Source organism: Hypanus sabinus, chromosome 10, assembly GCF_030144855.1.
Source record: "Hypanus sabinus isolate sHypSab1 chromosome 10, sHypSab1.hap1, whole genome shotgun sequence".
NCBI lineage: Eukaryota > Metazoa > Chordata > Chondrichthyes > Myliobatiformes > Dasyatidae > Hypanus > Hypanus sabinus.
The window spans coordinates 75091993-75113678 of record NC_082715.1 but is presented as its reverse complement, the minus strand read 5'-3'; the positions used below and the strand labels follow the sequence as shown (position 1 = coordinate 75113678).

At 41.1% G+C, this 21686-nt stretch overlaps 1 protein-coding gene across 2 annotated transcripts in view; it reads left to right on the top strand.

Moving 5' to 3' along the window:
- Nucleotides 1-909: 909 nt before the first annotated feature.
- bmp5 (bone morphogenetic protein 5) overlaps nucleotides 910-21686 on the top strand; it is a 201085-nt gene continuing 180308 nt past the window's right edge. For both annotated transcript variants that reach the window (XM_059982091.1, XM_059982092.1), the window contains exon 1: nucleotides 910-1679. In XM_059982091.1, the coding sequence (XP_059838074.1) occupies nucleotides 1271-1679 (409 nt within the window). In that variant the 5' untranslated portion in view covers nucleotides 910-1270. The remainder of the gene's footprint in view (nucleotides 1680-21686) is intronic.

Below are 21686 nucleotides of genomic sequence, written 5' to 3'. Positions count from 1 at the left end.
CGTCGTGGAAATTAAACAGTTCATTCAGCGTTAGCTGAAAAATGTTTGCAAATGTATCGCTTGCTTTCTGAAACACAACCATTTTGTCGGTCTTTATTACAGTCTTTTTTCGTAAATTCCATTCCATTTTCGATATTGACAATTGTCATTCTTCAGTACACGTGTAAAGAACAAAATTATCTGATCCGATCCGTTACAACATAAAAACGCAATAAAACATAAATATGATTAGCTTATATACACAGACAGATTGTATGTACATTAAGCGACGCTCGGTACAGGAGCATCTATACATTGAAGTCCTGATGAAGGGTCTCGACCCGAAACATCTTTCCATCGATTCTGCCTGACCTGCTGAGTTCATCCCTCCGGCATTTTATGTGTGTATTACTCTCGATTTCCAACAACTGTAGAATCCCTTGTGTGTAACTGGACATAAGGTGACTGACAGGAAATGATAAAGCAGTGGTGCTGGGTGGGGGTGGGGGTTAGTGGGTGGAGGTGTTGATCACCCGACATGGCGGCTTGGGCGAAGGAACTGTTTTTGAGTCGACTGTATTTCGTTATTATCCTGTGAATGCCCACAAGAAAAGATGATGGTCTTTTATTTCCATGTTTGCTCCTTCAACTGCATTGTTTGTATGAAACGAGCTTTATAAATAAGTTATTATAATTATTATGTACGTACTTTGATAATACATTTACTTTGATTTTCAAGCTTTAGCATTTAAATTGAGAAAGGAACCACATTAGAAGCGTAGCTAGAGAAAGACTGTCGTGGCGGGATTGATTCGGGGCTTTGCACCCACGGTGTAGAGTGAGGAGGGAAAGGGTGAGCAGGAGGGGTGGGGGTGGGAAGGGTTGGCGGTACTTGCGCCAGCTAGAGGCTAGAGCGCGGAGCGCGCAGTTCAGAGAGAGAAAGAGAGAGAGTCAAGTAAGCCTGCACTCAGTGACCAACTCACTCCATACCCTGCCCTGCTGTTAATTAAACGGCGAGGGGAGAAGGGCCAGCTGAGAATTCCCCGCGGCCGCCGGTGCGCCTTGTTGGAGTGACACCGACAACAGTCGAGAAATCCCGCTCGGAAAGGGAGAGAGGAACTCGCAGGCGGCGGAATGAACGCTGACAGCTAACGCCCGGAGCAGATCGGGACTTCATGAGTGGGAAGTGGAGCGGTGGTTGGAGACAACGCGGAAAGCCGACGGATAGACAACGGCCAGTGTAACTTCATTTATTCATCGAGTAAAAAAAAACGAGAGAGATACTACTGCAATGAACAAACTAGGCTTCTGTAAGGCCACCTTGGGACTGTGGCTTGTCTGTAGTCTGTTCCTGGGAAGCGCCGAGGGGAATTTTGCCGATCACCACGTTCATTCCAGCTTCATTTACAGGCGTCTGCGGAACCACGAGAGGAGGGAGATTCAGAGGGAGATACTCTCCATCCTGGGGCTTCCTCACCGCCCCCGGCCCTTCTCGGTGGGGAAGCACAGCTCGTCCGCGCCGCTCTTCATGCTGGATCTGTACAACGCGATGTCCAGCGAGCAAGAGGCGGAGCGAGGAACGGCCAGAGGTGCCGTGCCTTACCGCGCCGCTCTCGCCACCCAGAGCCCATCGCTCGCCAGCCCGCACGACACCAACTTCCTCAACGACGCTGACATGGTCATGAGCTTCGTGAACCTAGGTAACCAGCTCCTTCCTTCCCATTGGAAGCGTACCCACAGCCCGCGTTTCCACCTCACGTTGCCGGCCGCAAAGTTAACTTATAAACAAAGTCGTTACATTGTATGCAGTATAATCTGTCAAATTTGAAATTAGTACCTCAGGTGGTGGTTTACGCAATTGACCCCGTTCACATACTAGTCTATTCTTTCTCGCTATCATACTGTTTAAATCGATCAGAAATCTATCACGTGTGCACTCATATCCTATCTATCTATCTATCTATCTATCTATCTATCTATCTATCTATCTATCTATCTATCTATCTATCTATCTATCTATCTATCTATCTATCTATCTATCTATCTATCTATCTATCTATTCTATCTATCTATCTATCTATCTATCTATGTGTGTTTACGTCTATACATCGATCGATTTATATGTCTATCACTTTATCCGGCTGCCTATCTGTCTGACAACTATTCGCCCAGCACACTGACTGGTCTAGCCTATATCCGAATCCATCTCTAACATACCCGGCCGTTCCCCTTCAATCCTTCGCCCTCCGAAGCGAGAGGTGGTTTACCGCTCGATTTCTGTGAGGACGCCCGTTCGTAGTTTATGGCTGCACAACGAGCTTCATGTGGGAGATGAGGTCTCCCGGTCTGTGTAAGGTGTGAAAGGGCGGCAACATCCCGTGAAATCAAACGCGAGCAAAGTAGGTTTGAAGGAAGTCCTTTAATTGTGGGTGTCTGGCACCTGCGCCAAAAGATCGACGAATACAAAATGCTCTTACAAGCAAAAATCGTCAAAGTACCTTGACCGCTTATCTGTCACGTTATTTAAATTTTCAATAATTGCCGGCGTAAAAGTCTTTAACAGGTACTTCGAGATGAAATTTGCTAGTTTCAGCTTCTAAAGCCGAGGCTGCCTCGATTGAGCGACGCACACAGTCTTAGTCAAAATTATCTTCAACGCGTTTGCAAAATTGTTCATAAACAGTACGAAACGTTGTTTTCTGTATAGAAAGAACCGCGGTTACGTATTGCGCAAAATCTTTCAAACGTAATGACAATCCGCGGAAAAAACGAGTTGAGAAGAAAAGCCGTTAGAAAATATCGGGGAATCCTATCTTGTTGCAGGAAGTCTTGGCAAGCTGATCGAGTGTAAACACTTAAAAACGCATTTGTCAGCAAAACTAATTGATGTACTGGAAGTTGCGTTTCTTGTCAAAGTAATTTGTAATAGCAAGTGATCGAACTTCCTTAGAAGCTGTCAGCTAATGAGAAAGGATGCATACGTAAACTGGGTCGCAGATTTCTTTGTTATCTCCGGGGTAGTTCGATAAGAGGAATCTTCGATTCCGGACAACACCTACAAGTCTGCTCACTTTGTTACCTTAGAGAGAGATCGCGACGGACTGTTTAGTGAGCACGGCGGCGATTTACACAGAAACCCAGAATATCAGATTTACTGTAATACTCAGGTGGGACAACCACTTAGTGTCGGAGTAATTCGCGCTGAAGTCACAGAGGTAGAAGGAGCGGCTTAAACAGTCCAAGAAAACCAGAATTCCAGACTTGGTGTCCGAGCAATTCGCCCCGAAGTCAGGGTCCAACGCAGAAACCCAAATAAATATGTATCGTCTAGAAAATCGAACGTACACCGTACCAACCTTTATCAACTCGCACGGTAACCTTGAAGGATCTATGGATATGGCCCCCAATATCCCTCTGTTACTGCCAAGAATCCTGCCCCTAACCCTGTATTCTGCCTTCAAATTCAACCTTCCAAAGTAAATCACTTCACACATTTTCCTGATTGAACTCCATCTGCCACCTCTCAGCCCAGCACTGCATTCTGTCAATGTCCCACTGCAAGCTACAACCACCTTGCAGACTATCCACAACCTCACCGTTATATGCAGATTTACTAAGCCACCCATCCACTTCCTCATCCATGTCATTTGTAAACATCACAATGAGCAGGGGTCCCACAACAGATCACCTGCGGAACACTACTGGTCACCGACCTGCAGGCAGAATATCTATGAACACCCTCTGCCGTCTCTGGGCAAACCAATTCTCTATCCACACAGCCAAGTTTCACTCGATCCCGTGTTTATAACTACATTCAATGGCTACTTCATTCGGTATTTCCCATACCGAATAACTGAGTTTATGTTGTTGGTCTTCTGCTGCTGCAGCCCATCCACATTTCTTCCCCATTGAGATGTTTGGTCTGAACCAAACACCTCTTCGCCCTTGACCGTGCCTGTAGGCTTTTCTGCACTGAGCTGCTGCCTCGTGATCAGCTAATCTGATAGTTGCATTAATGAGCAGGTGTACAGGTGTACAGGTGTACCTAACACAGTGGCTCCTGAGTTTATGTTTTAGGGAACCTTGCGCAATTCAGACAGCAGATCTCGAGGCAAGAAAGTGCTTGATCTAATCTATTTATCTCTTTGAGATGACAGACTTTATATTACCAGCCCACTATGTGTTTCCAGTTGGAGCGTATATTATGTTACTGAATTAATTTGGCAAGAAGTCGGTATTTTCTGATGAGACATCGGTGTGAGTGTCTTGTTCAAACAACTCTCTTGAATTAGGAGTCTCACTGATAGACGGTTCCGGTCTGTTTGGATTCCGCTCGCATGCTTTTAACTCATAAATCGTTTCCTTATACCTAATTTAGTTGGTTTGGAAAAGATGTCCTGTAATAATCTGGGCTAAAGCGTGCTATGTTGGCCTAAATTAAACCCGTTTGCAAGGCGTCAATTATGAAGCAGGAATAAAGGCTTCCCTGGAGAATTCACGCCAACCTCCCAGCTTCAAACCCTTCTAATTACTTCCCACGGATTCTCCACTGCTGCCAGTAAAGGTGGGGGCGATGTGAAGTGGAGTTTAATTTTGTTGCAGTCCTATTTCCCCCGAAGCTAAAGGAACTTTTGTTACTCCAGTAGTTTAAGGGGCCATCTGCATTCTTTAGTGTCACTCATTATAATCAGAGGTGCCGATTCTACAAAGACAGATGACTAGCATTTACTTGTAAGAATTGATAATACCCTCTAAATATCAAAGCTTCTGCGGCGATTCCCTAATCCTCACTGAAATCACTGACAGGTCTGTAATTACTTCGGAGTTTTGAAATATAACATCTTGCTTGAGTTACTTGAAAACGGAGCTGCTTAGTAACACTCAAAAATACTAGAGGAACTCAGCAGGTCAGGCAGCATCAATGGAGAAGAATTTCAAAGTTCAAAGTAAATTTATTATCAAAGTAGATACAGTATATGTCATCATGTACTACCCTGAAATTTATTTTCTTGCGGGCATTCACAGTAAATACAAAGAAGCACACATAAACAAGACAGCCAATGTGCAAAAGTCAATGAATTTTTCAAATACAAAAAATACAAATAAAATAATAGTAATAATAAATAAATAATAAATATTGAGAACTTGGGTTGTATAGTCCCTGAAAGTGAATCCATAGGTTGCGGAATTATTTCAGGATTGAGGTGAGTGAAGTTATCCCCTCTGCTTCATTAGTCTGATGGCTGAGGGATAGTGACTGTTCCTGAACCTGGTGGCGTGTCCTGAGCCTCCTGTACCTTCTTCCTAGTGGCAGCAGCGAGAAGAGAGCATGGCCAGGACCATGTGGGTCCTTGATGATGGATGCTACTTTCCTATGATAGAAATGTCCAAAGGTTGGAAAGTCTTTATCTGTGATGGACTGCACTGTTTGTGAACAGTTTCAGCATATGAAGAATCTCTTGAGGTTATATTCCTGGTTACAAGGTAGAACTGCAATGATTTCCTGTTTACCAAAAGAAGCGTTCAGGGATCCAATTTTAAAAGTGGTTACATGGATTCTTGGGTGGAGTGTGGCCATTCATTGAAAATGTATCCAACCTCATTACTGGCATCATATCAGAATCAGGTTTACTATCACCAATGCATTATGAAATCTTCTGTTTTTGGCAACGATGCATAAAACAAAACTATAAGTTACAATAACAAATATAAAAAATAATGCAGTTCAAGTTTATTCTCATCTGACTGTACATACAACCAAACAAAACAATGTTCCTCCAGACCACAGTGCAACTACAAAACATGTAACTCACACAGCACATAAAACAAAACATTGCCATAAATAAGTTTATAAAATATAATTCAAAATGCATGTAGTGCACTGCACAAGTAAATGGTAAACAATAAACAGCTCGATGCCCTGGTGATGAGATTTCAGTGGTGGCAGGATATCCATTAGTCTCACAGCCTGAAGGAAGAAGCTGTTACACAGTCTGGCAGCCCAAGTCCTGATGCTCCTGTACCTCCTTCCTGATGGTAGTGGGTCAAAGAGATTGTGGGATGAGTGGTAGGGATCCTCAGCAATGCCTTGTTGCATGTAGTGCAAAAAGAGAGCAAAATACTAAGGCAGTGCTCATGGGTTCTTGGGTTCAGAGATCTGATGGTGGAGGTGAAGAAGCTGTTCCTGAATGTTGAGTGAGAGCCTTCGGACTCCTGGACTTCTCTAATGGGAGGAATGAGAAGAAGCCATGGCCGAGATGAAATAAAGAAACACACGGCTCCTTGGTTTTGTACCAAATGGAAAGGCAAATCTCAACAATTTCTAAACAGGACTAGTTCAGTAAATGAACATGTGAAGATACTTGGAAATACAGTTATTTACAGAATCAAATGGGATGCTTCAAATGAAGATGAGGCAGGATATTCTTTTCGTAACAGGATATTGGATGAACTTGGCAAGTAAGGCAGCATTACAGAGAGAAATAAGCAGTCAATATTTTGGGTTGTGACCCTTTAGCGCTTTAGATTGCGCATGACATATTAATAATACTCCAAAGTATCAGTAGTATGGGGAAGGGATCTTATAGAAACATACAACTTTTTGAAAGGGGTAGATAAGATAGAAGTAGGTAGGAGAGACTAGAACTAGGGGACATTGCGTCAAGGTTCAGGGGAAAAGATTTAGGACGGTGATTAGGAGAAACTATTTTTCCCAGAGAATGGTGAATCTATGGAATTCTCTGCCCAGGGAAACAGTTGAGGCTTCTTCACTAAATATTCTTAAGATACAGTTAGATAGATTTTTACATAGTAGGGGAATTAAAGGTTATGGGGAAAAGGCAGGTAGATGGATCTGTGTTTACGGACCGATCAGCCATGATCTTATTGAATGGCGGGGCAGGTTCAATGGGCTGGATGGCCTACTCTTGCTCCTATTTCTTATGTTCTAAAGCTGTTACTGCTATCAAGGACTCAATAGTTACCCAGAAAGGACCTTTTGGTAAAAAGGGTTCTTTTCATCATTAAAAGTTTGTTTCAAGATAATTCAATACAATGTTCTTCTGGGAGGATTGCCTTTATTTTTGTGGTTGTTTGCATTTATTCCATATAACTGATTGACACTGAAAAGACCACTGTGATTATGAAACATGTATTATGTGCACGCATTGTTAAGGGGTGCTGGCTTTATAGCTGTGACTGAAGAGGAAGATTTTGATTTTAAATACTGTTGATTGTGGACATGCTATGTTGGTGCCAAAATGTGTGGCAACACTTTCAAACATGTGTAGCAATGATTTTTGTGTTATAAGCATGTCCACTGGCATGCTTATAACACATACAAAATGCCAAAGGGTTTCAGGCTGAGACATCGACTGGACTTTTTTCCATCGATGCTGCCCGGCCTGACGAGTTTCTCTGGCATTTTGAATGTGTTGCTCGGATTTCCAGCATCTACAGAGTTTCTCTTGTTCGCAGCATGCTTATAACTCAGAAATCATTTCCTTATTCCTAATTTAGTTGGTTTGGAAAACATGGTTTGTAATATGTTGGGCTAAAGCTTGCTATGTTGACTTAAAGCAGTTTGCAAGGTGTCAATTATGAAGCACAAATAAAGGCATAAGTTGTGTTGGTTGTTTACGTAAATGATGCATTTCACTGTTGGCTTCGATGTACCTGTGATTAATATGCACAGTGGCCACTTTATCAGGTACCTCCTGTACATTATAAAGTGGCCATTGGCCTCTGCCTCTGTAGCTCATCTGCTTCAAAGTTCACTATATTATGTCCAGAGATGCTCTTCTGCACACTACTGTTGTAATGCGTGGTTATTTGAGTTAATGTCATTTCATCCTTTGTTAGATAAGAGGCCAAAAACTGTTCACCATTCTTCGAGTGAGACCTTACTTATAAGGCCTTATAAAGCCTCAACATTACATCCTTGTTTTTATATTCTAGTCCTCTCAAAACGAATGCTTACATTGCATTTGCCTTTCTCACCACTGACACAATCTGCAAGTTAACCTGTAGGGAATCCTGTACGAGACTTCCAAGACACTGTGTACCTCAGACTTCTGAATTTTCTCCCCTGTTTTTTATTCCTTCTACCAATGTGCATGACTATATAATTCCCGACACTGTATTCCATCTGCCACTTCTTTGCCCGTTCTTCTAATCTATCTAAGTCCTCTACAGTTCCCTGTTTTCTCAATACTACCTAGCCATCACCTATCTCTGTATCATCCACAAACTTGGCCACAAAGCCATCAATTCCATCATCCAAATCATTTATATATAACATAAAAAGAAGGGTCCCAACACAGACCCTTGTGGAACACCACTAATCAATGCAGTCAACCAGAAAAGGCTCTCTTTATTCCCACTCTTTGCTTCTGTCATTAAGCCACTGCTTTATCCATGCTAGTAACTTTTCTGTAATACCGTGGGCTCTTCTCTTCTTAAGCCGCCTCATCTAGGGCACCTTGTCATAGGTCTTCTGAAAATCTAAGTGCACAGTATCCACCAATTCTCCATTGTCAATCCTGCTTGTTATTTCCTCAAAGAATTCCAACAGACTGGACCTACAAGATTTTTCTGTTAGGAAATCATGCTGGCTTGGCCTGTTTTATCATGTGCCTTCAGCTGCCCTGAGGTGGCAGGTGATAGGTGGATCTTGGTGAGGAGGGGCGGCAGGAAGATGTAGGAGGGGAGAGCGGGAACAGTGATGAAGGCTCGGAGTTGGTAGTGAATCCAGGTGAGGAGAAGCACCAGGCGGATGAAGGAGGGGATAGTGTGAATAGTGACAGGGGCTAGAAGGTGATTGGTGGAGGCAACTGTGGAATCTGACAGGAGGGGAAAGTAGAGCATGCAATCATGTTTTGGACATGAGAAGGGCAGATGGGAACAGTGGGGAGATGAACCAACAGCACCTGTGGGAAAAGGCATGGCATTTGACCCAGAAAGAATGTTACATAATACTTCTGGTTATTAGCTTGGGGGAAGCAATTCTGTTTCACGAGTGTCCTACATAAAGAGGTCATCTCTGCTGCTCACATTTATTTCAATGCCATGCTTGCAGAGCCTCAAAATTCTGGTCAGCAGTAGTTAGGTTTAAAGCACGCTACCGACGGATTGAAATTAGAATGAAGAATTCTGCCTCATCAAATGTCTAACTACTCATCGCCCTATTCTGGATGAGGGTAGATTCTGGGGCTATGTGGTGTAGTTGTTGGGATGAATGCTGTTGAAAGTTGAGAGAGGAACTCAGCAGATCAGGCAGCATCCATGGACAGAGACAAGCAGTCGATGTTTCAGGCTGAGACTCTTCATTCTTCCCCCTTCCTCTCCTGCCCTGATGAATTACCTCAGTCTGAAATGTCAACTGTTTATTCCCCTCCATAGATGCTGCCTGACTTTCTGAGTTCCTCCAGCACATTGTGTGCATTGTTCTGGATTTCCAGCATCTGCAGAATTTCTTGTGCTGATAATTGGTAGCTGTGGGGAAAATAAAAATGGGGTCAATGTAGTTTTGGGCTTAATGTAGTTTTATGTAAATGAATGGTTGTGGGCTAGCATTGACTTGGTGGACTGAAGGGCCCATTTCTTTGTTGTAAGTATTGACGTCAATATCCATGGCTTGCTGATCTGATGTAAATGAATACACTTGACCTGGATTGTTGAGTTAGTCTATATAATTGTTATATCCTCGTAGTTTAACTTTTTCATGCATGTTTTCACTTTTATATAATTGCCTACATACTTGACATTGTTCAGTGGGTTTTCTAGTGCTCTCAGGTCCTCTGTATGTTTCTAGAAACTTCTAGGTTTTAGTGGTGGTATGCATCGCTTGAATAGGGGTTATCTTATTGTTATCTATGGAAATTCAATGGAATTAGCATTCTGGAGTAAAACCAGTCCACATTGGATTGGTCTCTTTCGTTTTGTCTTCACCTCTGCTTACCTTCACTACTCCCCTTTCCTTATTACTTTGGTCTTTTAGGTGGTTAATAAAAACGGTAAAAGCAACAAGTTTTATGCCTCATTCTTGACTTCTGAAGAACCTCAGATCTTAGTTCTCTGTACTAAGTTTAGTCTGGGGAGCCGATAATATCCAATTTTATCCCTGTCATTCAAGGATATTGCTAATAATGCAAACCATGAAATTACACTGTGGGATACCTGTGGGGAATACACCACTTCTCATTTTTTCCGTCCATCAGTTTGGAGGAGACACATTGTTTTTAATTTTAAACAGGTTGTTTTCTCTGTTAAAATGACAAAGAAGAATTTATGAAAAATGCCCTGTTGGTATCCAGTCAAACAACTTTAATACCCAGGCTATGAATGCACATTTTAGACCTTTATGCTTTATGCAATGTAGTTGTAGTCATTTTACTCTGCTAGTTTGAATTTAGATCAATGTCAGTAGGAAAAGAAAAGACTTGATTGGAACATCCAATGGCATTTTTTAAAATTTACGCAGAGTGGCCACTTTATTAGGTACACCTGTGCACTTGCTCATTAATGCAAATATCTAATCAGCCAATCATGTGGTGGCAAGCACGCAGACATGGTCTGGAGTTCAACTGTTGTTCGGACGGAACGTCAGAATAAGGAAGAAATGTGATTGGTTTGATTTGGAGATACAGCACGGAACAGGCAGTTCCAGCCCAATGAACCACTCCAAACAGAAACCCACTTATTTTAACACTAGCCTAATTACAGAACAATTTACAATGACCAATTAACCTACTAACTGGTTCACCTTTGGAATGTGGGAGGAAACCAGAGCACCAAGAGGAAACCACACAGTCATGGGGAGAACATACAAACTCCTTACAGATGGAGCCAGAATTGTACTCCGAATTCTGGAACGCCCCGAGCTGTTGCTACTTAAATACTGAGCTATAGTCAATAACTAGCATCCTGACATAGGTATTTACACTGTCCAGCTGATCCAAGGCTGCAGGGTGAGCCTTTGAGATCGTGTCTGCTGTATTGTGGCGACAGGTAAATTGCAGTGGGGCCAGGTCTTTCCTGAGTCAATGGTTGATTCTAGCCATGACCAACCTCTCAAAGCATTTCATAGATGTGAGTGCTACTGGGTGATAGCCGTTGAGGTAGCTCACACCACTCTTCTTGGGCACTGGTATAAATCTTGCCCTTTTGAAGAAGGTGCTTCATTTTTCTCTGGTGGGTTGCTACTAGGAAATGTGACGACTAACTTGTGCACCAGATTTTGGACACGCCAGTATGACATAGGCTTGTCTGGGGATTATTATTGACCAAAAATATGGAGGGATCTCCTCTGCTCCTTTACAAAGCAATGCCATAGAATTTTGTAAGCCCAGCCAGATAAGGAAAGGCACCTGTATTTCACATCACCTGTAGAAGACAGGACCTCTGAGTACTAGCACCTGCTCTGTATCGGTATAGAGTGCACAGACAGCAACTAATGAAACCATTAAGCCATTAGGCATAGGAGCAGAATTAGGCCATTTGGCCAAATACTCCTCATTCATTTATGCTTTCATTCCCACAATGACTGTCGTTCAAAATCCTCTCAGGCTCCCCTTCAAGCCAACGCATCCAGCAGGAGTTTAGAGTTGTCTATGTTTTGTTTGGAATTGGAATTGGTATTGGTATTGTTTATTATTGTCACATTCACTGAGATAGAGTGAAAAGTCTGTCTTGATTTCTGTTCACATAGATCAAATCATTACACATCACTTTGAAGTAGAATGGGTAAAAGAGTAACAACATATAATATAGTGTAGCAGACAATAAGGTGCAAGGCCATCATGAGAGCACAGTGGTGGTAGCACAGTGCAATATATAAACATTACTATAAATCACAATGAGAGTATACCGTACACAATAAATAAATAAATAAATTAATAAATAATGCAAGGATAGAGCAAAAATAGAGAAGTTGTGTTAGCGGGTCATTGGACTGTACAGAAATCTGACACTGGAGAGGAAGAAGCTGATCCTAAAACATTGAATATGTGGCTTTAGGCTTCTGTACCTCTTCCTTGATAGTAATAATGTGAAAAGGGCATGCCCTGGATAATGGGTGATCTTCATCATGGATGCCACCTTTTTGAGGTATCTCCTATTGAAGATGTCCTTGATGGTGGGGAGGATAGTGCCCAATTTGAAGCAGGCTGAGTTTAGAACCTTTTGCAACTTTTTCCGGTGTTGTGCATTGGCATCTCCAAGCCAGACGGTGATGCAGGGAGAATAACTACTGTGACCTCCCTCATGAGACCTAAACCAGACAGTGACTGATGTGGAACTGTGATGGATTTTCACTTTCCAGGTCCCAAGAGGTTTATTGCTAATCTCAGCTTTCTAGCACAGCAGCATGACTTTTCCAAAGGGTCAGAGTTATTTGTGACAAAATTAAATTGTTAACCAATATTCTTGGCTCACTTTCTTGTTGTAAACAATAAATGATAATGTCTTGTAAGCTTATGTATAATCAATGTAAGACAATGGGGTTCTGTTAGTTGGCCTGCATCAAACCAGACAACTTTGGTTAAGTTATTTACATCAAGCTTGCAGACCAGACTGATTTTGTCACTTAGCACATCAAACATGGTCACAGGTATGGTTGATCAATTAATAGTTGGGTTATCTGTGTACTCAGAGTGTCAGTCCTCACAGTATTAATTCTAGTTGTCTGGGATCTCTGTCCCAGAAGGTTTTAGACCATCGGTGTGAACTACTTTATCCCAGGAAATGTATCCGGAAAACTTCACAAGTGGATAACTAATAGCAAAACAGTATAAATGTTAGAAAGCATTGGGGTTGTTAAGGATTCATGTCGAATGACAGACAGAAAAAAACCCTTCTGTTTCTGTGACGGACAACTTATTAATATGTTCTTTTAGTTTGAAGAAGTGTACTTGCATTTTGAAATTCTTTGTAGTTTATCAATCTTTTGTAATTCGGAAATCTTTTATCAATCAGAAATACTCTGTGAGTTTTAAATGTCTGTTAATAACTATTTTTCTAACTTTAAACATGTATCATTAAAAATGTAATAAACTATGTTCAAACTGCTTTGTTAGCTGTAAGTAGCTCCTCTTTGGTCGAAGGTGGTGGGGGGAGCACCACTCAGGTAGTGGGTATTGGCAGCTACACCTTACCCTAAGGACTGGAAAGTGAAGTGAGTTAGTCCTTGAAGAGTAGGTGGATACAGTATTGCCCCTCTATAGTGAGGGTACTGTAGATACCTATATGGGATATAGCTTAAAATCTCCCTTTGAGTTTAGGGCTTCGCGGGCAGTGAACCCAACACCATCACACAAGCCTGGATCTCAGGGTGTGACAGTAACAAGAGGTAGCAGTGGATAGCAGTGCAAAAATCAATCACTCACACTATCCACAGGGTGCAGTCAATCTGTTAAATACAATATGTTCCGATTATGAATAATCCTTCTCTGTAATGGATTTAATGTTCAATGGTACAATTCCTAGCAATTTGCAGATCTCAAATACACAACTCTCGTGGTTCCGGATAGGGGAAAGAAGGGTACTAACTGGAATTTATTAGAATTAATATTGGTAATATCAAATGTTCAAAGATACAGTGAAAATCTTGTCTGGCATACTGTCCATACAGATCAAATTGTTACACACTGCATTGAACTATAATATGGTAAAACAATAAAATGCAGAATATAGTGTAAAACCTACAGAAAATTTCACTTAGTTAGATTAGATTAGCTTTACTTGTCACATGTACAGTATATTGAAGCAGACAGTGAAATGAGTAGTTTGCATCAATGACACACACTCCGAGGTTGTGTTGGGGGCAGCCCACGAGTGTCACCATGCTTCTGGCAGCAACATAGCATGCTCACCACTTACTAACCCTAACTGTTAGGGAATGTGGGAAGAAGTTGGAGGACCTGGAGGAAACCCTTCCAGTTACGTGGAGCATATACAAACTTTGTACAGACAATGGCAGGAGCAGAACCCTGATCAGTGGTTGCTGACACTGCAAAGTGGTGCACTAATCATCAGGCTACTGTGGCCAATCTTTTGACATTGTATTAGTGTCTTATTTTTGCCCAGATTTATTGATGATAAGGCTCCTACTGTTTGACTGAATCAGTGAAATGGGAAGGGTTTGATTGCTGGGGGGCACAGAGAGGTGGGACTGAGCCACGAGTGGAGACAAAATGCTCCCAGTTTCAGCCAACTGGCTTCCTTCTACACTGTAAATCCTACATGACAGACCAGAATGGAGTTCTAGGTTTGATTGCTCATTCCTCATTAACCTTCCAGCTATTGGGAAGGAAGTACAGGATCCTTAGGTTCCACATCACCAGGTTCAGAAACCATTATTGCCTTCAATCATCAGGCTCCTGAATTAGCGTAGGTAACTTCCCTTACCTCAACTCTGAACTGACTCACCTTTGAGGACTCCACAACTCACTTTCTCAGCGTTATTTATTTATTTACTATTATTTGTTTTTGTACTTGCACATTTTGTCTTCTGCAAGAAAATGAATCTCAGGGTAGTATTTGGTGACATATATGTACCTTGTTAATACTGTACATCCATTTGAACTTTGTAGAGTTGACACAACAAACGAGCTCAAATGCCCCTAGTTTAGGAAGGGTAACTATGCTGGAAGTCCATATTGATATGTAGATGGCCCTTCTTAAAGTTGTATTTTTGTCAATATCTTCAGCTACCGAAGAGAAAAAGAAAAGTACAAATCAGGTTATTGAAAGAAAGCTAAGCCTCATCTAAAAAACTTGATGTGTTAACCTTCTGATTGCAGAATGTGGAGAATTCATCACAATAATTGTTTCTTCAAGTATTTTTCAAATACATTAAGGTGGGACAAGTGCATAACCAGCACTGCCGTGATCCCCTGGCTCCTGCTTTTTTTGAAACGTGACTCACTCTGGCTCAGCAGCAAGGCCCGGTCAGGGTGCACTGAACACAGTCCTGTAGCTTCCCATAATTTTCTTTCCATTTCATATGCCCTCTCTTTTGCTTTAATGACTTTTATTTGATTAGGACCATAGAGCACAAGCTCTGAATAGAAAAAAGTTCCTTTAGAACAGAGATAAGGAGAGATTTCTTTAGCCAGAGTGTGGTAAATTTGTGGAATTCATTTTCACAGATGTCTATGGAGGCCAAATCATTGGGTATATTAAAAGTATATTAAAGGTTGATAGGTTCTAGTTTAGTGAGGGTGTCAAAAGTTATGGGAAGAAGGCAGGAGAATAGGGTTGAGAGGGGAGAATAAATCTTTTATAAAAATAAATTTTACTCATAAGAAAAAATATTTAGATGAATATACTAAGCAATGCCTTTTCCTTGTTGCATCATAGTTAATGCTTTCAGGACTGTTCTATTACATTCTTTAAAACTAATTGGACTAATTATATGCATGAGGCCCTCTTGGATAGCACACTAGATTCTGGTGAATAATAAGGGCACCAAAGGTTATGGGGAGGAGGCAAGAGAACAAGGTCAAGAGGGAGAGTGAGGTACCACTGTAGCGTAGCAGCTAGTGCCGATCTATTACAGCTCAGGGGATTGAATTTGGATTTTCTTTCTGTTGCTGTCTGTAAAAAGTTTGTACATCCTTCCCTGAGCCTCTGGGTTTCCTCCGCATGCTTCAGTTTTCTCCCACAGTCCAATGATATACTGGATAGTAGGCTAATTGGTCATTGGAAATCGTAACGTGATTAGTCTAGGGTTAAATAGGTGGGTTGCTGGGTGGTGTGACTCATTGGCCAGAAAGGCCTGTTCTATGGTGTATTCCTAAATAAATAAATATACAGATAGATAGATAGATAGATAAATAAACCATGATGGAGTGACAGAGCAGACTCAATGGACTGAATGGCTGAATTCTGCTCCTATATCATATGGTCATATGGGTTAACCTTCTGACTTCAGAATTCCAATAATTTAGGATTCATCACAATAACTTTTTTTCCAAATACTTATTTACTTTGCTAAATATTTTACTTTTATAGTTATTCCTAGCAACGGTTTCAGACAACCCCTTGCACTTTACTGTTTTGCAAGCACTTTATTCTTACGACTTTGTAATTCATTCGGCTCTTGTGACAATTATCACAAAACCTGCTAGGATCACAACAAAAATGGTTCAGATCTCTTTTTTTGTCAGTGTCATGTCTCAAAACGTGAGTTCTTGCTGCCAAATCTGAAAGAATGAAGAAAGAAGCCCACAAGCAGATAAGGCGGGTGAAGGAGGATTACAGAGAAGAAGGGAGCATGTTTAATGCTGTAATCTAACCTCAGATACAGTTGAAGGTTATAAACCATTCAAGCCTTGTCACTGAAATTTATGATGCCATCTATACCCCTTGCTTAGATTACAGCGTGTAACTGAGTCTTGTGAACTCCTTATTTTCAGGATCAGAATCAGGTTTAATATCACTGACATATGTTGTGAAATTTGTAAGTGCAATATATAAAAAAAACATAAACTGCAATAAGAAATATATATGTTACATTATACACGTAGCGAAAAATAGTGAGGTAGTGTTCATGGATTGGTTCATTGTCCATTCAGAAATTTTCTATTTATTAAATGTTTTTAAAATCAAAAGCTTCTGTTTAGACTTTTTTTGTGCTGATATATTAAAAAACTACCATTATATTAGTTTTTGTTCTTTGGTGGTGATTGTGGGCGAATCTCCCATTATTTACTTTGGTTAACATCAATTGAAATAAGTAATGGTGACCTTCCTTGACTGCTTGATCTGGACTATTCTTATCAGATGACCATCTGACCTGCTGGTAATTGCACTTAATTATTTCCTGTTGTAAATTAACGAAAATGGAGTGTGGGGGTTGGGGAAGAGGGAATGGAGGGGTGTGTTTTGCGATTTTTTTTCAAGAGCTTACATTATCAAATCCCAATGTCAGTATCAAATTTCTTAACCAGCAGCAAATTCTTTACAGTCATCTCAAAGAGCTAGCTGGGTTTCCAGGACAAATATTTTTTTTCTCTTTGTGGCAGTATTGTAGAGAAAAAAATCTACTAAATAGTAACAGATGTGATGGTAATTTAGTAATGATGGGAAATATACGCACTGGTCTAATCATCAGTCCTAACAATAGGCTAGGCTGAGCTCTATTCAACCGTGGTAATATTTGATAGGGGCAATCACAATATTCTGTACATAATCTATAAGAGAGAAAGAGAGGGAGACAAGAAGTTCTGTTATACCCAAGACCAAGAAACTGAAGTGAGATATGAATTGTGAATGTCTAAAGCAAAGTTAGCTGTATAGTTGTACTTTAAACATTCTGAAGTGGTGAGCTGTGAGTGTGCGACAGTAGTATATCAAAGATTTTAAAGATCAGCTTTATTTGTACATCAAAACATTAAAATATCAAAATGTGTCAGTAGACGGATTCACCACCACTTTATCATTTCCTGTCAGAGTCATCTTATGTTTGGATGCACCTGTACATATGCATGTACATACAATCAGTCTACACACTGTTTAGAAACTAATCTTATGTACTTCTATTTATTGTATTTTTATTGTGTTCTTTAAACCTCTTTCATTGTGTTTTTGGTGCCTTACCATAGAAGCAGAAATGAGGACCCTGAACCACACTGCGGGCACAATAAAGAAGTTGGCTAAGGGCAGACCTTCATTGCTGTCCTAAACGCTAGTGGTGTAATGGACAGATGATGATGATGAGATCTGGAGTAACAATTATTTCTTGAAGAATGGCAATAAACAACTTTGAATCTTGAGTCTTGAATGACCATTTGAAGCAGGGAGGAAAAGGTAATTGAAGTGTCTTCTTTGTACATTTCACAGTGGTCAGCTACAGAGCAACATTGGCTTTGGACCTAGGAATACTTCAGTAGGTTTCCCAAGATACTGATGCCAAATTGAAAATGATAAAACTTAGCAAGTCAGGCAGCATCTATGGAGAGGAATAAAAAGTTGATGTTCTGGGCCGAGACCTTTCATCAGACTTTGAAACCATTTAGGATTCCTGATGAAGGGAAATATCGGCTCTATATCCCTTCATCAGGATACCTGTTAAAGGGTTTTGGCCCAAAAGATGACCACTGTGAAATGTACAAAGAAAACACTTCAGTCACCTTTTCCTCCCTGCTTCAAATGTTCATTCAAAATTGTTCCCCTACACAGATGCTGCCTGACCTGGTGAGGTCCTTTGGCATTTTGTATGTGTTGCTGTGGGTGATCAGCATCTGCAGAATTCCTTGTGTTTATGACCACAAACTCTAAGGTACTTACCGGAGTTCTTTGAGAATATAATGAGTGCAGTGGATAGAGGGGAACAGATGGACATTATTTACTTGGATTTCCAGAAGGCATTCGATTAAGGCACCACATAAAAGTCTTATCCATAAGATAAGGATGCATAGAGTTGGGGGTAATATATTAGCATGGATAGAGGATGGGTTGACTAATAGAAAGCAGAGAGCTGGGATACATGGTGTTACTCTGGTTGGCAATCAGTGGTGAGTGGTGTGCCACAGGGGTTGTTCACAACCATGGATTCAGCAGTGGGGTAGATATGGCAATTGCGCTTGTGAATTTGCATGTGTCAGCTAATTAGTATCGGAGTGATAGTACTTAACTCCATACTTGTTGGCGCAGTGCGTGTCGAGACTTGGACAGAGCATAGCAACGCTTCGCTGCTGTTTTGCATTCAGCCTTCCCTGAGATACTAGACTTTAAAGTCAATTGGTTCTGAAGACTGGCAGTATTCATTTAATGTTTAGTTTCTCTTTTCAGCAGCAGTGTAGGCTTTGTTTTCCTTTTGAGAGTTTTAGTTAATGGCCCTGTTTGGTTTAGCACTTATTGTTTCATTTTCCCGTTAACACTGTTCGTATTAAAGTTTGTGAACTATTGACCTCAATCAGTGTCTCTCACTTCACACTTGTGCCATATCCGAACCTGGTAACAGGGTCGGTGCTGGGCCCACAACTGTTCACGATATACATTAACGATCTGGAATAGGGGAACAAGTGTAGTGTATTTAAGTTTCCTGATGATACCAAATTGAGTGGAAAAGCAAATTGTACAGAAGGTACGGAGTCTACAGAGAGATATAGATAGGTTAAGTGAGTGGACAATGAGTGGCAGATGGAGTACAATGTTGGTAAATGCGAGGTCATCTACATTGAAAGAAAAAATTAAAGAGCATATTATTATTGAAACGGTAAAAAAAAAATCAGCATGCTGATGTGCAGAGGGACTTGGGAGTGCTTGTGCATGAACCACAAAAGATTGGTTTGCAGGTGCAGCAGGCTATCAAGAAGGCAAATGGAATGTTGGCCTTCATTGCTAGTGGGATTGAATTTAAGAGCAGGGAGGTTATGCTGCAACTATACAGGGTACTGGTGAGGCCCCACCTGGAGTACTGTGTGCAGTTCTGGTCTCCTTTCTTGCGAAAGGATATACTGGCTTTGGAGGCAGTGCAAAGGAGGTTCACCAGGTTGATTCCAGAGATGAGGGGGGTTGGACTACTAGGAGAGATTGAGTCACCTGAGTGTACTCGCTGGAATTCAGGAAAATGAGAGGAGATCTTATAGAAACATATTAAATCATGAAAAGGATATATAAGGTAGAGACAAAAAGGTTTTCATTGGGATGTGAGACTAGGACTAGGAACATAGTCTCAAGATTCAGGAGAGAAGATTTAGAACAGAGATAAGGAGGAACTGCTTTTCCCAGAGTATGGTGAATCTGTGGAATTCTCTGCCCGATGAAGCAGTGGAGGCTACCTCTGTAAATATATTCAAGACAAGGTTGGATAGATTTTTGCATTGTAGGGGAATTAAGGGTTATGGGGAAAAGGCAGGTAGGTGGAGATAAATCCATGGCCAAATCAGCCACAATGTTATTGAGTGGCGGAGCAGGCTCAACAGGCCAGACGGCCTACTCCTGCTCCTGCTTCTTATGCTCTTAGGTAGGCCGACTAAGCTAACAGGAGTGCTTTCACAAACCTTCAAAAGGACAGGACTCGATTACTAGTGTGTGACCAGAAGCAATTTATATGAAGGGTGTATATTTCTCCTCTTTTATTAATCAGTACCAGAGTGAGGTATGGGAATGAGTAACATGCCATGGCTGAGGGACATTTTTTGGTTGCAGTCAAACCCTGGACTACACTTGCTTTCTGTGGTGAAAGTCTTTTGTTTCTTGTTACTGCGACAGTGAGATGCACAGATTAAGGAGGTTCCAGGTTCAGTCCTGATTTGTGCTGATGCTGCAGATCCATCTGTAATTGTTGGAGGTGGGCAGGGTCACTAACTTTAAATTCCTTCACTCATTCTCATTAGAGGATCTGTCCTGGGATCAGCACGTAAGGTCATTATGAAGAAAGAGTGACTTTTGTACAAAGAAGACCAAGAAGTCCCTACTTTCTTAAGAAGTTTGGATAGATTTGCCATGTCACCAAAAACGTTGACAAGCTTCTATAGGTGCACATTGGAGAGTATCCTGACTGGTGGCATCACAATCTGATATGCAAACACCAATGCTCAGGGATGGAGAAGTCTATAGAAAGTTGTGGGTTCAGTCCAGTCTATCACAGGCAAAGCCTTCCATACAATTGAGTGCATTTACTTGTCGCAAAACCACAAGGAAGTATCATCCACCATCAAGGACCATGCCCTCTTCTTGCTGCCGCTATCAGGTTGGAGGTTAAGGAGCTGTAGGTTCCACATCACTATGTATCGGAACAGTTATTACACTACAGCCACTAGGCTCCTGAACTGGCATGGATAACTTTTCTCACCTTAACTATGAACTGTTTCCACAACCTATGCAATCACTTTTAAGGACTCTGCAACTCCATATAACCTTATAACAATTACAGCACGGAAACAGGCCATCTCGGCCCTTCTAGTCCGTGTTCTCAGTAATATTTATTTATTTTTTTATTTGCACAGTTTGCCTTCTTGTGCACGTTGATTGTTTGTCAGTCTTTGTTTCTGCATAGTTTTTCATAAATTATATTGTATTTCTTTATTTTCATGTAAATGCCTGCAAGACAATGTATCTCAGGGTAGTATCCTATACATAGAAAATAAATTTACTTTGACTTCTGTGCTCTTGGAAACATTAACTTTACTTTCACTGATCTGCAGAGTCCTGAGCTCTGGAAATGCCCTCCTAAAGTTATATAAGTTTCTTTGTACAGTTTTTGTGAATCTTCTGGAAGCTTACTACTGATCTAGCTCTTGGCCTCTTATCCTTACATAGCTTGATGTTAATTTCTATTTGATATTTCTCCTGTGAAGAGACTTGGAACATTTCATGCCATTAAAAGTGCTACATAAATACACAGCTTTGTCTCTGTTGTTGTTGCCTCTGCTGGTGGAAGTCAGCTTCCAGTGGATCAGTGCTGAGGTCAGAGTGAGCTTTGATGCTCTTTAACAGCATGAGGTTAAGATACTGGACTAACAATCCAGGGTCCAGCACTGTTGATCTGGAGACATTTCAAATCCCAGTAGGGGAGATGGGGAATTTAAATCCAGTTAATTAGAAAAAAACAAGCTTGTAGCAGAAATGGAGAGCATGAAACGAACAAAGTGGTGATAGAGGCAGATACATCAGGAATATTTAAGACTCTTAGATAGGCACCTGGATGATAGAAAAATATTGGGCTATGTTGGAGGGAAGGGTTAGATTAATCTTAGAGA